This window comes from Saccostrea cucullata, unplaced genomic scaffold (genome assembly GCF_032062105.1).
Source record: "Saccostrea cucullata isolate Sc308-1 unplaced genomic scaffold, CSIRO_AGI_Scuc_v1 ctg403, whole genome shotgun sequence".
Classification (NCBI taxonomy): domain Eukaryota; kingdom Metazoa; phylum Mollusca; class Bivalvia; order Ostreida; family Ostreidae; genus Saccostrea; species Saccostrea cuccullata.
Window position 1 is genome coordinate 355,937 of NW_026932593.1, and position 22,558 is coordinate 378,494.

The 22,558-nt window shown below is 32.0% G+C and overlaps 2 protein-coding genes and 1 pseudogene across 3 annotated transcripts in view; all 3 read right to left on the reverse strand.

Moving 5' to 3' along the window:
• Positions 1-596: 596 nt before the first annotated feature.
• On the reverse strand, positions 597-1,703 carry LOC134235527 (uncharacterized; annotated as a pseudogene).
• A 1,049-nt stretch (positions 1,704-2,752) lies between these two features.
• On the reverse strand, positions 2,753-5,977 carry LOC134235512 (uncharacterized). The gene is made up of 2 exons (XM_062717645.1): positions 3,710-5,977; positions 2,753-2,809 (listed from the first exon to the last, which is right to left on the reverse strand). Exons 1-2 carry the CDS (start codon positions 5,975-5,977, stop codon positions 2,753-2,755), a joined length of 2,325 nt encoding a protein of 774 aa, XP_062573629.1.
• An 11,228-nt stretch (positions 5,978-17,205) lies between these two features.
• The window catches only part of LOC134235522 (uncharacterized), a 42,912-nt gene continuing 37,559 nt past the window's right edge, over positions 17,206-22,558 (reverse strand). The window contains exons 2-3 of one of the 2 annotated variants that reach the window (XM_062717665.1): positions 17,669-19,974; positions 17,206-17,343 (exon numbers count right to left, since the gene is read on the reverse strand). In XM_062717665.1, coding sequence (XP_062573649.1) covers positions 17,338-17,343; positions 17,669-19,891 — 2,229 coding nt within the window. In that variant the 5' untranslated portion in view covers positions 19,892-19,974 and the 3' untranslated portion in view covers positions 17,206-17,337. The remainder of the gene's footprint in view (positions 17,344-17,668; positions 19,975-22,558) is intronic. The other variant, XM_062717664.1, reaches the window with a different exon arrangement.

Genomic DNA, 22,558 nt, shown 5'->3' on the forward strand with positions numbered 1-22,558 from the left:
GCAGCCAGTTTCAACATATTTCATGTCTTTACTATATTTTTCAGGGGCAATACTTTATATAATGTTGAAAACGGAAACCCCTCCCACTTTTTGACGTTATTTTCATGGCCTCATTTGTTTGGACATTCCGTGTAAAATTTACGGTAAAATTTCATAGATATTCCAGAATGAAGTGAAAATTTCATATTTTACAGAACAGTTATGTCCCGAAACATACACGAATTAACGGGATTTTTGGATGTCAAATAATCATATCAAATGAGTTTTTCTCATTTACATATAGATCGAAAAAACGTCGTTTTCGAGGGTGCGCCGCCTGGACATACTATAGCTTACAAAAACATTACTAATTTAGTAAAAAATAAAATTCATGATTTTTGGTTTATTCTTTGGATAGAAAAGATGATACTAACTAGATATTTCATAATTCATTGATGTACCTCGAGCGGTTTTACTTTTATGGCGCTAGTCCACGAACTTTTTGATAACCCCTCGTATTTCTTTAATTTGTAAAATGTTTAAATCTAATTTTTTTTTTCTCATGAATTAATTTGAAGAAATATTTAATTTTGTGAAACAGATTGCATTAAAGCATAAATCAATGTATTGACTGGATTGGTGCTACAACACATCGCCCAATAAATTCACCACACAGAAGTTTTCCATCCCGGGCAACTTTCAAGAATACAAAACAAAACTCAGTTTTACATAAAGTACACGGCATTGATTTGCAAGCTTGATCATGTTGAAGTAATGTTGAGCAATTTGGACAGAGACGTTTTGAAGGTACTTCATCCATATTAGAATAGTCCATTGTTTTCTTGGACAATGTAACAGTTGACTATGAATTTCGACATTGTCACCTAACGCGTCTGGACGAAGCATATTCGTTATTTAATTGCCATTCGTCTATATGCAATGCCAACAAAATTTAAAACTGTAATATAAATCCTTTGAACACTCACAACTTCTTATTTTCTTAGAATAGGAAACACATCTAAGACATGTCTTAAAGTCTTCACTATTTCGTTTGTTCAAATTATTAAAGGAAAGCTTTGCACTAAAAAATATATATTCGTCAAGAGTTAGCATGCATTTCTTCAAGATTTCTTGATTATCCCAAATCTGATTGCAAATGTCGAAATTCGTTTCAGCCGGGCACTTTAGAGTGAGTTCATTTTAAAAAATCTTCTCTCGAACAAGTCCATAAAAATTGTCTGGTGCTGTAAAAAAAAAATAATAATACATAGCATGTTATGTAGTGTGAAGGAGAACCTACATATTTTATGCATTAAATTTGTATAATTGATAAATATAAGTGCTAAGACATAGATGGTTTTTTAAGACTCTAAATAAAAAGGCCAACCACACGTCCACGCATATACGCTCTTTACCGTTGTATATCCCCTTGCATTATTAAAGTCTTAACTTTAGATATTATTTTCTATACAATTATGATTACTTATAGCATGGCCACATGGCAGTTCTAGTCTGCGATTAGACTCGTATTCCCAAACTATGTCGGGTTTTGTTGAGGTGGGGCATTCAAAAATAGGGCGGCTCCCAGCCCGCACCATAACGTAGAAAGGATCGTGCAGCACATCACTTGTTGTTTCCGTATCATATACAAAGAAGTTCTCAATGTTAACGATATCTTTTAACCAGTATTCTGTTCCCAGTATCGAAGCCACTGTCTGCCTCATTTCTCCTACATTAGTCCCCTTTCAGAAAATGTATATTGTTAAGCTACAGAATAATTCAGTTACTGTAGGTATTGTTATCATCTAATAGATAGTTTATTGTAGGTATATCAAACATTTTAGTCGTATAATTGAGAAATAAATTTATATACAAGCGTATTTTGATACTTTCAGCAATAGGAATATATTTAAGCTTCATACGGGTCTAAATCGCTTCATAGTATCAGAAAAAATATCTACAATAATGCATAAATATATTTAAACAGTCCACAAAGAAAGGCCTGCTTTTTTGCTTCGGTACAGATTGTCAGATGATAACGTTTTAGAGGTTTTAAAACAAAAGAAACTTATATGAACAAGTATTTATAAACAGACTTAAGATGAATTAATCTGTTTAAATCTTTATTTTGTGTCCCTTACATTGAATTGTAATTAAGGGATTGTAAAAAGTTCAAAGAATTTCTTTTATTATTACTAAACGGGGAAAACATTTCTAATAATGATTTTTAAATATGAACTTAAGTAAATTCCTATTCATCATATTGCTACATTCAACCAATTATTACAGAACACTGTTAACAAAGAATGGAGCATTTTTTAATTTTTTTTTCAGAAACATCAACATTATATTACTTATAAATATTACAAAGTCAGCACCATTGTTATTTTATAGATTTGAAGATCTTATCAGAGAACTAAGAATAATAGAAAAGTTATTTAACTTTAAATATATCTAAACGATTTTAAATGTTAATCAAAGAATGCTTACAGTACATTTTTTGTGAGTATTTAAAAAAAGAGAAATATAAACTGTCAATATTTTTGCTTTGAACTCCTTGCATTTAAATTAAGGGCATAGTCACAGAAACCAGGAACACCATGATGCACTTTATCTTTACTTGATACTTCTTAATTTGAATTCTCTTCTCATTCTGTTTTACTTGTTCTCAGATGTGCGGCTTAACTTTTTGGTTGTGATTTCCATAAGGCAGTTTTCTTTACTGCTATAAAATTCTTGCCCTCTCTCTGGTAGAAAGAGCCAGAGCGAATGGTTACCATATGTCTCTAAAGTAGTGGCTAGTGTAAAATCCATTAACACCCGTGGTTTGCTTCAATTCTGAAATATAAATACAATTTTGAATATGAAAATAATACATAGATGAGTTTTTTAATAAATGTTGTATACCTCAAACCAATGAACAGTGTTTGTTAACTTATTAAACTAGAACGGTTTGCAGGCTATACTGGCTTATAAATTTTATTTTGCTGTAACTGCCTAATATATCTTGATATTGGGAGTGTTCGATTAAGGCGTTTTCTCTTTAAATATAAGCCTCAAGGACATCACTATATCAGATAAGATTTCTTTTAGCGCTACCACGCCTCGTATCATTACATTACTTACATAATACATGTAATAATGTTCTGACGTACAACTATAAATGACCTTTGTGATGATCGTTTCTCAGTGTGTATGTGTTTATCGTATTAACTATAATGTTAAAATTATTATTTTGAATATTAGTCAAGTAACGTTTATCTAATCAACAATTAAGGTGTTTTAAATCTGTCAAAAATCTGACAGTGTGTTCAAATGTTTTGATGACAAATTGCAATAACTTGTCTTATAGTACTTTGTCTGTGTACAGTGTGCATGTTTCTTTCTCATTAGTTAATAACAAGGATCTTTCAAAATTCTTGTGTGAAATACCTGTACATGTGTTAAATTTTTAAGCTCATTACAATCATCAGTCAGATACTTGTAATATTATTTTTGTTCGAAACTTTACATACACACAATTAGCTAATATTACAATAGGGTATATATGTACTTATCAGATAGTCCTTTGTGTATGCGTCTGTGCGTATATCCATAAAAATATCTTGCTATAAATCACGAAGTTTAAACTGTATCTGTGTAAGGGTATACGTATCTGCACATGTAACACACGTAACAGGTATTGTGTGTAATATTATGTATTTTTTCATTAAGATAACAATTAGCATACCTGTCTGCATAAGTATCTGTATACACATACTCTGTTGCTCTCGTACGATCCAACCCAGAGAAGATGAGAATTGGCTTGATACCCCAGACCATGGGGTGATTCTATACCATCTTGTTTTGTCTGTATTAATGTTAGAAAGTGTCCGTTCACATCAATAATATGTATTACATTTAAGCTACGATCACACACTAGGATATTTGATAGTGCGTCTGTGCAGATTCCACGTGGTAATAGCCGTGGTCCTAATGGAGGTCCTGTATATGAGAAGCGATGTGTTCCATCGCGGTCTGTCACCACCACAGCACGATTCCAGTCAGAGACAACAACATCTCCATTGCGGTTCTCTGTGATGTACTCGGGGCTTTTATATAGTTCCTGGTCTGTATGGAAGTATTGAATCGTCTGTATGTGTTCTCCTTTTTCGTTATACCGATTTACCTTAGCTGTATCTGTATCGTATCTACACATCCCAACCAACAGATCTCCATTGCAAGGAGAACAATAGACACATCTTAGTGTCCACGGTTTTCTCTTTTTTAATAGGTTTGTTATTGATGTGCTATATTTTGTAACTTTATTTATCATGTGAATGTCTAAAAAATCTATGTCTGGCGCAATAAAAATAAGGTCACAGGCTCTGCTGAATGTGTGAAATCCCCACAACTTATCTATACCTATATGACGTTGTTTATAAGTATCACCTTCTGTGTTTGTAAAGACGATATGGTTTTCCCAGTCGCTAATACAGACCAAATCTAATATCCCAGAGGAAATATGTATAGCACCACTTAAACCTGTTATTTCGACACATCTGTGTAGCACTGGTGAAATCATCTGTTTCAACAGGCATTCATTTTTCAATTGTCTTTTATCCGTGTCTGTGATTTTTACTTCTGTCAGTAATGAAAATATCTCTTTTCTGTTAATTTCGTCAGTTGCAAAGAGCAGAAATCGTTGTGTAACACTAGATGTGCCGTAAATCTCTTGGACACAGGTTTTCTTTCGGAGTAAAAGGAATTTCACTGGTGTGTTTGCTGACTGTTCGAATCTTTTCTCATTTTTGGCAATAATGGCAAAGTGTCTGTTCACTTTTCTATTTCGTTGTTGTAATATATGTATCATATTACTTTTACATCTGACTTTTATAGCAAGTATTCCAGTGTCAATGAGGTCCTTCAATTTTTGAGCTTTTGTTTTCATTTGTAAATGAAGGGTAGAAATTTTCAATTGGCAAGCTTTTAGATCAAATTTGATTTCTGCCAGTAGAAAACAGCTATTAAATTGAGTCTTCCATCTGATGTCATTAAATATTTCTCTGTGTTGTTGACGATTTGTTTGATATGCTTTTCCAATATCTATTAATGCGTGTTTTTTGTGTTCTAGATCTCTACATAGTACACAGATAGGAAGATTACATGTCTTACAAAACGTACCAAACATTTCCTCTGGATGCCTTTCACAGAACTCTTGTTTCGAGAATTTATATTTCTCTCGGTAAATAACAATACCATGATCTATGGTATCTAGATCAATAGTATGCATATCTTTACATTGTTCACAAAGATCATTTCTACACACAAAACAATAAAACTCTGCGTCTCCCCGGCATTTAAAACACTGGCGAACTCGTAATTGAGTGTTCATTCTAAGCGAGTTCACGACATGGAGTTGTGATTGCAGTGATGTTTTCCTCTCACCCATTTTGGTTTCTATGTGCTTTTTACATTTGAAACAAACAGGAAGTTTACATGAGTTACAAAATATATCATACATTTTGTCTCGATGCCTTTCATAGATATCTTGGTTTAAGAATTCATATTTCTCTTGGGAAATAAAAATATTATGATCTATGGTATCTAGGTCTAAAGAATGTATCTCTTTACATTGTAGACAAAGACTTGTTCCACACACGAAACAGTTACACTCTTCTTTGGCCTCGAAATGAACACACCTGTGTCCCCTCCACTTATCGTTCATTTTTCGCCTGTATTCTCTGATTTCGGATCCGTTCTCCTTTAGTATTCCAATGCCCCCGTATAGGTCTTCCATGTCCTTTTTACAATCGAAACAGATCGGAAAGTTAAACTTTTTGCAAAACAATTCAACACTTTTATCAGACTGTATATCTTTTATTTGTTCTGTGCACAAGTATTCATTTTTCTCTTCGTTACTCAAAACATAATGCTCTGCAGTTTGGACATTAATAGCATGTCTCTCTTTACACTGTAGACACAGATTGTGTTTACAAGTTAAACAGTAGAATTCCATGTCTTTCGGGCATTAAGAAAACTGCAGTTTTCTAAACTGCTTGTATTATTTTTATGTTTACTTGTATGACGTCGATGTAAATGCAACCTACAGAACAAAAAGAAAAAAATTATATTTAAGGTAAATAGACAAAAAAAATTTAGATCAACAATTTAATTTGCTATAGAATAATTCAGCATATATTTTTCACTTTCTTATATTATACACATTATTAAGTTGATTGTTTTACAATTTGATTGTTTGATTGTTTGCGTTAGTACCATTAAAGTACGCCGGTTGGTCCAAAAGTAATGTTATTTTGTTCATATCTTTAATATTTGGCGTTATATCATCAAATATAATGTACCAGAAGAGGCACTAAACTGCTAATCAAAATTGAAAGTTTTATTTAATAATTTGTAATTTATTTAATTTTATAGACGCTTAAAGTATTAAATATAAGAATTGTCGCTGCGTCAAAACTAAACGTCACGTTTTGAAGTGTTCATTGTAAAAATGATAAAAGAGAAAAACATTAAAAAGCATCTAAAAAGCGTCTAATTTTAAAAGACAAAATTTTACGACATTTTAGTCTTTTGAGTTGAAAATAAAGCGACGTCACTGTTTTTTTTTTATCATAAACATTATATCATTTAACCTGATGTATTCAACAAATAAAATGTCTTAATAAAAGAAAAACCGCTTAAAGGAGTTGTAGCTGAGCTGAGTTTTTGCTTTGAAATGGTGAAATCGCCAAAAGAAACAGTAACGATGATTTATCAGACACACAGAGGACAAAATGTAAATAGAGACCTGTTTAAAGATACATGTACAGTGTAGTTACAGCGATTTTTGGCAGGTCATGGGTCAATGAACGATCAGCAGAGGACAGAAAGAAAAGAACGAAACAGGAAGGTCGGGTGTAAACGTTCAATGGTAAATGACGTGGTCAAAAGAGAGAGCTATGCCTTGGTTAGAGCGATATGAGAAACTTTCAGTTTGTCTTATAGTACTTCAAAAAATTTTGACCGAGGACTAAATTATATATAGAAGGAGTGTACAATGCTTACCAATAATTTCTAAAAAATAGTGAAATATGTAAAATTCGTGAATTTTAAATATTTTAATGAAAGGAAGGGGGAGAGTTTAAGTGTATGATGGCGTGTATCCGTCATATGACGTTATTTAGGTGCGTCGACTACCATAATTGCACTTCGTATATGCTTCGATATTTTGAAAAATATAAATTACTTTGATTTTAATTTTTGCAGGATTTGATTTGTTATAAATGTAGCATCAAGCAGGTATAATTTTGTTGATTTACGTATACTAGTAGCAATTTTATCGACGTTGTTACTTTTAGATCAACCCTCGTATATTATATATGAAATCTGCAAAAATAGTACCTTCCGAAGCTTATAAGGTATTCTACCACGATTATTGAAAACATCAAAGGAAACCGGTTTACATTATTCTCAAAGAAATCACGAACGTCATCAAAAAATTATCAGAAACACGTATCAAATCTGAACAATTCAAATGCATGTTTGGCTGTAGAATGAAATACTTGTTTAGACCGCATCGATGTGTCGTCTTTTGCAGTATAAACACTGTAAATTGCATCAAGATGCTGATGAATGTCGGTTTTTATATCTAAGCGGGGCTATTTCACGGGCCTCCCTACAGTAAAATACAGTAATAAGTTTATCAATATTTTATTATAATTGTACAAAAAATATAGACATTAAAAGTTGTGACATGTTTGTTGCAACACCCTGTATTTAAAAAAAAACACCTAATTAATTTCGTACTTTTAGTGAAAGCCATCATTGCAGAAAAAATATATTTTTATCAATAAAAGGAAGTTGGACTTCAATAGGAAAGTTGCTTTACCTGTTTATTTTGTTCAAACTGTAAGATATGAAACCGAAAGTACATTGCAAATGGAGGAATTATAGGGGTATTGTCTTTATAAATGCCATGCTTTCAATAAGAACCTTTCAAAGGCCATTAACGTTCACGTTGCTTTTAAGTGAAAACATGGATTTTTTTAAATATATATATTTTTCTCGATAAATATATATTTTTAAACATTTGTCTTCAAGTGATACTTTCTGTCGGTTAAACAATGATTTTTTGGAACTATTGTAAATATAAATTTTTGGACATTTTGGCCTTTGATGAAACATTAATTGTTACAGTTACGCCAGCTGAACGCATGTTACATTCTTTCTTTATTTGTTATATTCCAATAAGAATCAATCGTAACATATTTACATACCAATTCTGAAATCCATTATTTGTATAAAACGCCTGTTGGATATTTTATTAATCCGTGTCTCAAATTCAACGTCAAAAGCTCAGCACCCTCGTAAATAGGCATATGCTTTCTTAGTTTGACCTATATCAGCACCTGGGTATACATAACCTCCGCATTCTTTACACCTGATTGCACATCTCGAACTCATGGCCGACATGTAGTATTTCTTTTGTTGCTGTGGTGTGTATCTTAAATTTCATTGCTTGCATTCCGTGTTTGTAACGCAATGACGCGTGCACTTGATTTTATCCTAAACGTAGTATATGTGATTCATTCCATGTCTCCATATATACTTTTAAATTTCACATTGTAAAAGGTAAAATATAACATTGGAATATGTGGAAAAGAGTCATAGCTGCTTGTGTCGTCCGACTCAAGTATTTAAAAGGAAATCACCTGTTTCTATTTATAGATACATGCACCTTTTCAATTCAAGATCAAACTTAATGTTAGACTTGCTTGCCAGTCTGATCCTCTATATTCAGAACGTTTCATACGAATGAGACAGGAACTAACTAAATGTATGTAATCATTTGTGAACCAGTGTTATATTTCCATAGATGCAAGTTTGTTACATGAAAATCATTTTACTTGTTCAATACTCTTATTTAAACAACATTTTCAAGGTGTAATGTTCTATTACATATCTCTTACATAATTTATACATGTATTATGGAATAATAAAAAAAAATAGGAAAAATGCTCAGGAAGAAAATTAAAAAAAAAAATAGATAAGAAACACGCACGTAAGACTCGAACTCACGATCATTATATCTACAATCCAGCATACTTACAACTTCGCCACGAAGTCATTGTAATAGCATGAATAAATTTAAGACATATTGTTGAATCTTAAAAAATCTTAAAAAATTTTGAGAGGAAAAATAAAAAATATATTTTCAACATTTTCAATATAGACCACCTTTAACCAAAATCATCTAAATGTAATGAAGTGCAGTCATATCCAAATAGAATTTTTCAGAAGTTGTTTTGTCTAGTTAAGGGTGGTCTTAAGCTACAGTTTGTCAGTGTTTAGGAGGGTACCTTAGTATTTACTTTATTCTCCATATACACTGAACGATTTTTATATCTATCATATGAGGGAACTATTAATATTTGAATATTATTTTTGTGTGATTTGCTTTAAGGCATTTATAAACTAACATTGTATGACTAGATTTTGGTGAAACAATGTATTTAAAAAATCATTACTAGAGTAGGCGAAAGTGACTATCAAATGCGCTATTGCTCCTTGAGAAAAAAAGTAATTATTGCAAATAATTTCATTTATGTGACATATTCTTGTTTTATTATGTTATTATATAACAGTGTCTGTATTGTACATAGCTTTATACTAAGCAACTATTCGGTTCTTTTTATTGCAATTTTACCCCTTTTCCTACATCTAAATATGGGTTCAACCAATCAGCAATGCTCTTATCCATCACGTGATCATTATTGATCCGTTTACCAAAAGAGAAAATCATGATTTATTGAACTGCTGAATTTTTTGAACCCACCATCCACCCCATCTGCCACCAATGCTTGTTATTTCTTTCAGGTTGACATTTTTGTTGTTATGTTTTACCCATCTTTTTGACAATGTTTGAATGGGTTTAAAAGAGATTTATAGTACTTATTTTCTAGCGCACGTTCTAACTTAACAAATAAAATTTTTGTACATTGTAATTAATGGCAAATCCATGTATTAGGTTACTGAGAATGAGTCCGATATTTATTTTGTGTACCTCGAAATTTTGCTTTGGTCTGAGGTTTCCATATGATTTTTCAACATAAAGTAGTGTTGCTTTTTATATATGGTTTTCCTCGGCGGCGAGAAAAACATAGTTGTGTTCAATTTAATGCCTGCGCCATTGTATTGTTATTGGCTGTTTTTTTTTCTTTTGTTTTCCCATCTTTTTTGATGGCAGGCAGCAGTTAAGAGCATTTTGTATATGTCTTCCAAACTTATGATGTTTATAAGGGGATCAACTTAAAATGCATGTATATTGTACCTTGTGAAAGATTACAGGGTTTGAATTATTATTCTAGTCTGGTCGACCACCCTTTTGCCTATGTACATCATGTTACAATGTCATTATGGTGCTGGGGGTCAGATTATGTAATATTTTGACTAAGATGTGCTATATTTGAATCCCCACTGTGTTTTGTTAATCCGTCATTTACTTTAATAAATGACATATTGTTTGGCAGGAGAACTAAGGAACATAAAGAATTTTACTGTAATGAGTTGATAAAGTCTTAAGGGGGCCGTTTTATTGTGTGAAAACTACAATAGCGAAACTCTTCATTTTTTACCATATATAGCTTACATTAACTTCAGTGTACATGTAAAGTTTGGGGGATATCTACCGTCCAGGTAGACCTGTCTCAAAATACATTTTTACTATAGGATATACAGGAAAATGCCAATTTTTAGCACTTTAAAGTACTACAATAAAAATTTTGTTCAAACTATAATATTTGATGAGTAATGCTATAATATACAATATATGTAAGAAACACAAAATTCTACCGTCTTATTACCAGAGGGGGGCATCTCAAAATGCAAAAAATTAGCAAATTTTACTATTTTTATAGAGCATTACTAAATATGACGTACGCAATGGATTCGCATGAAAACATAATAACAATATTGGGGATATTCTCAAATTTCTATGTTTTCAATTTTAAGAGCGTATGTTTATTACTTTTTCTTTGATAATATTTTATTACCCCTTTCTTTAAGAGCTACAGATTATCATAACGTCAAAAACACACTGCAACGACGTCAACCTACCTATCAATTGCAAAATCGGTTAAAAAATCAGTTATATCAAATTGTAATTACATTTTTATACCTATAATTTCTTAATTTTGTTTAATTTTAATAATTAAGCGAAAAAAGTTGCATTAAAACAGTAAATACGCTTCATTTAACTATGATGCGCAAAATATTGCGCAATGGAAACTACAGTCGGCCCCCTTAAGTATTTCTTTGTTTAAAATTATATTATATGGCAAAGAATTTTCTTAATCCCTAATTAACATTTGTTGTATATTAAGTACCCAAGCCATGGATAAAAAATTAACTGGAGGAAGAAAAAACATAGCTAAAAAGTAGGCAAACCTAAATTTCTTAAATTTTTCGTAAAACTTTGGAATCCTTTTAATAAATGTGGGTCAATGTTCACGGACAAGCAGATTTTGTTATTTCATGGGAATATAATTTCATGGGTAACTTGTAGATATGGAAGATTCAATGAATAAATATGCTGATGAAATAGTTGTTCATCTAAAAAGGGTGTACATGTATAAGGGTGATCCTAAAAACCAACAAACAATGTTCTCTCCTAGAACATTATTGATTCCAAATTTGATGCACAAAATCTTTAGACAGATCTGCTCTGTTCAGTGCCCAACTTCGATATCTGTGATCTTCCCGACAAACTGTCAGGACTTACTAGACTTTATCCCAAATCAAATAAATATTGGCTCCTTTCTGATCAATTGAATGAGTCCAGTAGGTTATAAGCCTAGAAAGTACATGTTGGTTAACAGTTTTCTTCACTGCTTTTTGTATAGATGGTTTGTTGTTTTACGACTAATACTAGAATTTTTTCATTCATATAGAGACTTCACCATATACCGATGAAGGGCTTCAGATTTTGACATTTACTCGGCACTCACTACCTTATGGTAGTGAGGAATCTTTATCGTGTCATCGCCTGTCGTGACACTGGGCCTCGGTTTTTAGGGTCTCACATCCGAATGACTCGTAACATTTAACTTCAAAGTGTCAAATGCATGGCGACGGAACAGTTTCTATCCATTTTATTTTACAGACTTAGGTCAGTCGAGGCCGAGATTTGAACTCATGACCTCCTGATCACGAATCAAGCGCTCTACTGACTAAGCTACCATAAACGGTACTGGAGAGGAAAGTCGGGATTTTTCATCATTGTCGACCATAAAAGGTTAGATAAGATAGATCACATAACCCTCAACCCTTGGTAAGTGTACATTTGTCTTTAATTATTGGAGCTTATGTCTATAAATTTAAATGACTATATTGATACATGTAGGTATCCTTATGAGATTTCTGAATTATCATTGTTTTGAATAATAAATGAAAGAAAAAGAAAAAGAAAGAAAGAAAATGCTAGACTGGAAGAAAAGTAAAGTTAAACGATTGAGTATTCTTACATTTCGCCAATACGTATATGCGGAATAAACTTAAATCACAGCCTTGACATTAGAATCTCTGCCTTTTACAGGGATTACATTAAATCTTTACCAACATTTAATAGTTGTTAAATATTTAAAATCACTCGGATTTGGTTAACCGCATATACAAGTAAGCAAAAGAGATTGTTTCAGCAAGCAGTAAGTAAAATGTTACACATACTGCAGAAAAATAATCCCAGACAATTATTTGCCAAATATTTCTCATGAACATATATGGTTTAATCCAATAATTTAACCGAACGACTCATTTGTATTTCTAAAAAAGTTTTTTGATGCGGGTTTTGTTTTGTAAGAGATCTGTTTAATTGTTTGAAAAGAGGAAGTACTCAGTGACTCAATAAAATGTCCCTGTCCAAATACCAAGTCCTAATGTCTCCTTTCGAACATTAATTTTAAAGTAGACACTTAGTGCTCTTATTTCTCGTAAAAAATCTCTGAAAGTATAAGTATTGATAAACAAGCTTTGTGAGCCTGTAATTTTCTTGTATTTTGAAGGCAATGAGTAAAGAATATGTGTACTGCTACGAAATTCCATCAGGAGCTGTAAACATGTTTTGGACATGACAATTAGAAATGGTAGTAAAAAGTCCGGACTGTGTCGTGTCCAGAGTTAAATGTTGCACTGCAAAGAATAGTAATTTCAGTGCGGGGGACCGGGGCAAAACCCAACGTAATCCTCTTGACAAGGAATAATAAAAAGTCATCATAGGCACCTTTATTGAGGGAGCACTACTGTATATAGTATATGTTGAAAACGTAGTTGGTACACCCATCACCAACACAAATAATTTTACAGGTATAACATAAGCCATTAGAATGATTTACATATAAGATACATACATGAACAAACATTTCAACACCTAAGTTCTTTTCGTTTGGAATATATTTTATTGTATAATTCAATACCGAAAGATATTATTAGATATTTTACACGATGCAAAAGTTATGTTATTATGACTTTCAGTAATATTTCCAGTATAAATACATATACCCACAAATATTACTCAGGACCATTCTATAGGTTTAATCTTTTGTCGTATGTGAATCACCCCTTTCCAGCCTCCAAAAAGCTATCTTTAATGCTTTATAACTTTTTATTAAATCTTATCACAAATTTATAAACAAGTCAACAGTTGATGCACAAAACCATGTTGGTCACCTTGTCATACGACATTTTTATAGGGTCTCATGAGTGCTTTGAGATAGCTCAGTATAAGGCTTTTATAGCCAAAATGGGATTGAAAGGGGAATAACTCTTACAGCAAAAACTGCTGTATCGGGTGTAAATTTGTTGATATTAAAAAATAATTTTCATTTTAAGAGATTGTCGGTAATTTAATAGTCAGGAATTATATTGTAAGGAATTCTGGGTGTCAGGAATTTATAAAATGTCAAAATTCTAGGTTTCCAAGTTATCAAAACAACCTTTATGCTTAATAAGTATAGCTTGTCTTGATAAAAAATTTGACCTTGGTTTGCAAAATTAATTATACCCAATAAGTTAAGAAAAAGGCAACTGCTCAGTGGAGCTACACATGTATATGACAAAATTGAGAAGCTGGCTTCCTTGTACAGCTTTAGCATCTAGAAACTAATCAATTAAAATGTTTCATTTTCCTGACAATTACCTACAGATATAGATTATTTCGATTTAAACAATTCTAAGCAGTTATTTATTACCAACATATCATAGTAACAACACAGTTTCTATGACATGCACAATAAAATGAATGCATTACTTATTGAATAAATAAAGAATTTCAAAAAATAGAACAAGGCACTATATCTTGTGGTACACCAGCATGCTAGATGTTCACAGCGAGATACTAGTTTATGCAAAAACACATGCAAACACGTAGGTACCTGAAAATTACTTGTTAACAGTTTATTTCATAATATGTTCCGCCCAAAATCTCAGGCGGAACGAGCTATTTAGAAAATGGCCTTCGGATGTAAGAGTCCGAGGTACATAAGAAGCGTATGGACGTTAACCGAGGCCCTAACTTGGAGTATATATCTTGTGGTAAAGCTATTTTAGTAAGCGTCGGTGATTATGTAATATTCTTGGCTAAAAACATTTACAATGTAGAGCCAAATTACAACAACCATAAAAAGATACATCAAACCTACAGGTATTGTTTAAATACCTGGTAGCTCAACTTATTAAAGCTATAACTTAATAAGAGAGTTCCTGAACTATCTTTATATCATCACAAATTTGAATTATTGGCCAAGTGAACTATTTGATGATGTCATACAATGGCGGTCTACATAAAAGTACAAGCATTAAAAACAAAATGTCATGTCATAATAAATTCTCAATACTATATGGTTAATAAAATCAGTGAAACTCCTGTTAGTATATTCTTATATTAATTGACAATAGAATCTCAAAGCATAAGATAAACAGTTTAAGGTTTCATCAAAGGTCAACATGTCCTAAAATTCATTTTACAATAGCGCAAAAACTATAGGGTTTATAAAGTTAAAACTTTTACGCTTATAAATACATTTAATCATTGATTAACAGAAAGAAAGTATCACTTGATAACAAATACTTTTAAAAAATATTTATTGAAATTTAATGCATATAAATTTCTTTAATTACACATTGTGAAGTCCGTATTTTTAGTGAAAGACATCATTACAGAAACAATATATGTTTATCAATAAAGGGCAAGCTTCACTTCGCTAGCCCCTGGAAAGTTGTTTCCCTGTTTATGTTGTGCAAATGTTAAAATGTAAAACCGGAAGTACAATGCAAATGGCGGATTTTATAGGGATCGATCTTGTCTTTATACATTTGATTCTTTTAAAAACAGCCTTTCAAAGATCATTCACGTCCAACTCTTGCCCTTCATTGATAAACATACAAGTATATTATTTCTGCAATGACGGTTTTGACTAAAGTAAAGAATCAAGCAGATTGATTTCTTTAAAGGTATGCCATTTTTAAATATATTTTTCTGAAATATTTGTTTTTAAATGGTACTTTTTATCTTTTAATCAATAATGTATTCATAAACTGTAAAAGTTTTGACATTATAAACCACATATTAGGTTTAAAGCTATTGTAAAAATAATTTTTGGACATATTGGTCTTTGATGAAACCTTAAGAACATAGCCTTGTCAGGTAAATAGTTATCAGAAGATATGAGCATATAACAGAGAAAAACATGTGGGACCAACACAATGGAAAATCTCTAATAAAAATTAACAATGTCATGATTCACGGCATATTCGGCAACCATAACAATGTACAAATAAAATCTACGTCCCTTTACCCTTTTTAGTAATGAATATTACTATATACACTGAACATTATATATACACATATGAAAGCAGGAAAAATTTTTAATGACCTCGAAATTCCTATCTATAGATTGACCTACTAAAAGGGCTAAATTTGTTATATTATTTTTTACATAAAATAACAAAACAAAATTTGAAATAAAATGAACAAGCCGTATTTTTTTTCTGACACATGTACAGACCTAAGATAAAACTATTTGTTTAAATCTTAATTGTGTGTCCTTTCTATTGAAGTTTAATTTAGGGAATGTAAAAAGTTAAACGACTGAATTACTAAAGGGAAAAACATTTCTTATAATAAAATTTTGACTTATAAAATTTATTAATACATGTAATATTTAAACTTAAATAGATTCCTATTCTTTTCATTGTTACATCCTATCAATTATTACAGAACACCATACATGGACATAAATAAAAAGTAGTTGATTTTTTTCTTTTTTTTTCAGAAACATCAACCTGATATTAGCTACAAGAATTGTGAAGTAAGCACTATTGTTATTTTATAGATTTGAAGATTATTTCAATTTTAAAAAAACATCATGAACATGTAACCATGTAATTAAGTTCAATTATGCCAATTATCAAGGAGCTTAGAATAATAAAATAAATTGATTTATATATTTAAAAAAAATTAATGTTAAATAAAGAATGGTTAAAGTACAGTTTTGTTGCCAGTATTTAAAAACAAATATTCACTTTTTTTCCCTTTGATCTTCTTGCACTAAAATTAAGGTCATAGTCACAGAAACTAGGAACACAAAGATGCAGTTTATTTAAGTGTTTCCATGGGTTGATACTTCTTCACTTGAATCCTACTGTCAATTTTTGTACTGGTTCTTACGCCCTGTTCACACGACGAGTTTAATTCGCAGTAAATTAGTGCGAAGTAAACTAATGCGAATCAAATTAATGCGAATTAAATTGCGTTCACACGACAGCTAATGCGAAGTAAACTAATGCGAATTAAAAATTTTCTTGTGCAATCAGGCTGTCATTATTCATTTGTAAATCACGTCTGCATAGCTATCCTTTGATACATCACATAGAAGCTTATGATTTTAGTGATTAACATACTTTCCCTATTTTTGAGCCAAATATAGCTATATATAACCACCAACACGTGTCCTGTGGCTTAATTCTGGCCTTACGCATCGTCAAAATTTAATTCGAATTAGCTTCGCTTAGCGTTAACACAGAGCAAATGCGAAGTAATTTAATGCGCATTAAACTAATTTGAATTAAACTAATTCGCATTAAATTCTCCATGTGAACGCTAAGCGAAGCTAATTCGCAGTAAACTTACGTTTAATTCGAATTAAACTCTCCGTGTGAACAGGGCATTAGACGTAAGGCTATATGACAGTTGGTTGTGTTTTCGAAAGGCAGTTTTCTTAACTGTGATAATATTCTCGCACTCTCCCTGGTAGAAAGAGCGAATGTTTACCATGTCTCAAAAGTAGTGGTTAGTGTAAAATCCATCAACACCTGCGGTTTGCTTCAATTCTGAAATATCAATATAATCTTGAATATAAAAATAATGCATAGATGAATTATTTTAATAAATGTAATATACCTCAAACCAATGAATAGCGCTTGGTAACTATAAGTCATCAAAGTAAAAAGATTTGCAGGTAATATTGGCTCACAAATTTTATTTTGCTGTATTTGTCTAATATGTTGAGGCGATTTATTTTTACATATTAGCCTCAAAGCCATCACTATGCCAGATATTACTTCTTTCAGCGCTTTGTGTCTGCACATGTATCATACGTAATTGGTAATGTGTGCACAAGTATGTATTTGTTCATTATGATAACAATTATATTACCTGTCTGCATAGGTATCTGTATACACACACTCTGTTGCTATTGTACGATCCAACCCAGAGAAGATGAGAATTGGCCTGATACCCCAAACCATGGGGAGATTCTATACCATCTTGTTTGGTCCGTATAAATGCTAGAAAGTACCTGTTCCAATCAATAACATGTATTGCGTTTAATCTACGATCACACACAAGGATGTTTGATAGTGTGTCTGTGCAGATTCCACGTGGTAATAGTTGTGATCCTGATGCAAGACCTGTGTATGAGAAGCGATGTCTTCCATCGCGGTCAGTCACCACTACAGCACAGTTCCAATCAGAGACAACAACATCTCCATTGCGGTTCTCTGTGATGTACTCGGGACTTTTATACAGTACCTGGCCCATGTTGTAGTATTGAATTGTTTGAATGAGTTTTCCCGTTTCGTTATACCGAATTACTTTAGCTGTATTTGTATCGTATCTACACATCCCAACCAACAGATCTCCATTGCAAGGAGAACAATAGACACATCTCAGTGTCCATGGTTCTCTCTTCTTTATTACCTGTGTAACTGAGTTGTCATATTTTGTTAGTTTATTGATGTTGTTAAAAGAATCTATAAAAATAAGGTCACGGGCTCTGTTGAATGTGTGCAATCCCCATAACTTACTTATATTTATATGAGGTAGTTTATAAATATCGGTATCACCTTCCTTGTTTGTTAAGAGAAGATTATTTTCCCAGTCGCTGATACAGACCAAATCTAATGCCCCAGTGGAAATGTGTATAACACCACTTAAACCTGTTATTTCGACAGATCTGTGTAGCACTGGTGAAATCACCTGTTTCAGTAAGCATTCATTTTTCAATTGTCTTTTATCCGTGGCTATTATTTTGATATCTGTCAGTAATGCAATTATATCCTTTCTGTTAATTTCCTCAGCTGCAAAGAGCAGAAATTGTTGTGTAGCACGGGAGGTGCCGTACATCTCTCGGACACATGTTTTCTTTCGGAGTGATAGAAATTGCACTGGTTTATTTGCCGACTGTTCTAATATCTTCTCATTTTTGTCCATGATGGTAAGGTATCGGATCACTTTTCTATTTCGTTGTTGCAATTTACTGTATCTGACCTTTATAGCAAATATTCCACTGTCAATGAAGTCCTTCAATGTTTGAGCCTTTGTTTTCATTTTTAAATAAAGGTTAGGTATTTCTGATTGACGAGTTTTTAAATCAGATTTGATTTCTTCCAGTAGAAAACAGCTATAATTACATTGAGTCTTCCATCTGATGTTATGAAATATTTCTTTGTGTTGTTGGCGGTTTGTTTGATATGCATTTCCCAGATCTATCAATTCATGTTTTTTGTGTTCAGGATCTCTACATTGTACACAGATGGGAAGTTTACATGTCTGACAAAACGTATCATACATGTTGTCTGGATGCCTTTCACAAAACTCTTGTTTTGAGATTTTAAATTTCTCCCGGTAAATTACAATATGATGATCTATGGTATCTAGATCAATAGTATGTATTTCTTTACATTGTTCACAAAGATCATTTCTACACATAAAACAATAAAACTCTGCGTCACCACGGCATTTAAAACACTGACGAACTTTAGACTGAGTGCTCAATTCTAGGGTAGGCGTGTTCATGACATAGTGTTGTGTTTCCAGTGATGTTTCCCTCTCTTCTATTTTGTTTTCTATGTGCTTTTTACAATTGAAACAAACAGGAAGTTTACATGAGTTACAAAATATATTGTACATCTTGCTTGGATGCCTTTCAAAGATCTCTTTTAATATGAATTCACATTTCTCTCGGTAAATTACAATATTATAATCAATGGTATCTATATCAATTGTTTGTATATCTTTACATTCTAAACAAAGACCAGTTCTACACACGGAACAGGTAAACTCTTCTCTCCATCTACACTGGTAACACCGGGGTCCTTCGTCCTGATAGTCACTCCACATGATTCTGATTTCGGGTTCTATACCCATTAGATGTGTAATGTCTATGTTATGGAAATTTAATTTATATTTACATTGGGAACAAACAGGTATGTTAACACTTCTATCAGGCTGTCTCTTCTTCACTTGTTCTGTGAACATATATTCATTTTTCTCTTCGTTACTCCAAACATAATGCTTTGCAGTTTGGACATCGATAGCATGTTTCTCTTTACACTGTAGGCACATATTATGTTTACAGTTTAAACAGTAGAATTCCATGTCTTCCTGGGATTCAGAAAAGAGCAGTACTCTAGGCTGATTGTATTATTTCTATGGTTCTTTGACGTGGATGTAAAAACAACCTACATAACAAAGTAAATAAATTTAACATTAAAGGTAACTAGAGAAAAATTGTTAAGATTGACAATTTCATTTTGAATTTGACAGTATGTATTTTGCACTTTAAATCATAATATATAGTTTATATACAATAAAATGGAAAATTTTACACACATGTGTCTACTGCGCTAGTATCATTGTAATTTATAATTTATATGCAAAAGTAGTTCAGGGTGTCCCAAAATATATGATTATTTCATACCATTTTTGGATTATGTAAAACAAATTGTAATGAATATTGACATACAACATACTGTCCAATTTCATTGACACAATATGACGGTCATTGAAAGGAACATGAAAAAATAAGTTTACTTTTAAGAAAAGCCATAGTATTTAAATGATGTCCTCTAAATCACGTCCTATCTGGGTAATGGTCATGTTTAGTCATTGCGCAAAATTCCCTAACTTAAGTCTGCCAAGCATTTCTCTTTAGTTCTAATATGAATTTTCATCGGAAACATGCGTTTTAGATAAGTTAAAAATTTAGATTTGAGTTTAGTAACAATGTCTTAAAGGAAATCTATTAAAGTAATTGAAACTTCAAATTTTTGGATGGGTTTGATTGACACATCCTCGCACTATCACAAATTTTAATTTTTATTCTTAATACGCAGAAAAAGTTTCAATCTTGTTGTGTATCGATGAAAAATATTTAAATTTTAATCCAGAAAAATAATTATATTCATAGTAGACATGTTCGAAAGAAAACCCCTTTATAAGTATCGTCATTTTGCGCTCATTCCGCACTTAGTGTTGTGAACAGAGTTAACCAATTTAATTTGAACACACCCGTGAAATGTACACAGTTTTTGTAAACAGAGCACGAGCTTTGTCATTGTGAAGGTTTACGATTCACCGGGTATATTTATTGTTATAAAGTCTGCTCACCACACCTGCACAGACTGACAATATACTATGTGTATGTTTTGCTTTCGAATATTTCTGCTTCGAATTTTCTGGATTATAGGTTTAATATTTTTCATTTTTACACAATAAGATTGCCACTTTTCCTACGTATAAAAAATATAGTTTAAATTTGTGAAAATGCAAGGATCAAATCCGTTCAAAAAGTTAACTTCAAGTTCAAGTTCATCTATTCACTCAAAGCCATTTAAAATACAGGGTACATGAAGACAATGAAAACTATTTACAGCATATATATTCAGGTCAGTACAAGTATATGATAAACATTATTACATTATCATAAAATGAAATAGGGGGAAAAAGAGAGAAAAAAAGAAAACACATATGATACATGTAATATTGAAATACATGAGGGGAAAAATCATGGAGGACAGCCTTAATCATATATTTTTAATTTGAACATAAAGTTTTTTAGTGACTTAGCATCTTGTTTGTCATCAGTTGAGAAAATTTAAGAATGTTTCGTCTAGTACAGTAGTATTCATGAATATACTTTTTTTCTATTGTTTGACAGTGTAGTGAGTTTAACTATAAAATGGAATTCGTCAGCAATATGTTTATCATTACAAAGTGTACATTATCTTTCATTTAATGATATACATGCCCATCTTCCCCGTTCAACTGATGAACGGTGATTAGTAGTACGACATTTGACAAGTTTTTTTCTTAATTCTAATAGCAAAATACTTAAAAAAAATTTCACACTCGAAATTTGGTTTAAAAATTTTATACAAAATACCTTTAGAAGAAATATTTATATCAGAATGCTATTTTTGTATAAATTGATCCTGTAATATTTGTTTAACCCGATCTTGATTAAGATTTAAAAAAAAACTGTTTATCCAAATATGAGATAAACTACATGAATCAGCCAGAGGCCCAAAGGCCTTACAGGTTACCTGAGTACATGTAACAACTTTCCTAAACCAAAAGCCATGAAATTCACAATTTTGAAAGATGCACCACTGTTTATCATAATTATACACTTAGCATGCTCACTTTGGTTTCTTAGTACCCAGAGGTAGATCAGAGTAGCAAAGTGAAACTGCATTTCCACTTCATAACCACCAGTTGTGCACTCCGTCCCACAGAACCACTGACCCTGGGGCCACATATTTCAAAATTATTTTTCTCCATAAATTTCATTTCATCATAAATGGTTGACGAATATCAAAGAGCAGATTTCAAAGCATGAATTTATTTTCAGACTAAGTACCAACCCCGGTACCCATGGCCCAGGGGTCATAAAATTAATCATTTTGGAAGAAACATCTCCCTTCATCATAAATATGTACTTATGATCAAGGCATAATGCCCAGGTGCAAAGGAAAAGATTTTTTAAAAATTCATGCATAATAATAATAATAGAGCCCCGTCCTAACACCAGAACGCCTGATTCAGGGGCCATAACATTTGCAATTTGAAAGAGGCAGCCTTATTCAACATAATCATATACTTGGTTAGTTCATTTAATACCCAGGAGCAGAGAATTAGATTTTCAAAGATTTTATGCACTTTCACTGTATAATCAACGGAGTTCCGCCCTTACTCCAGAGCCCCTTACCTTGGGCCCATGAAATTCAAAATTTTGAAAGAGGCAGCATTATTCAACATATCTAT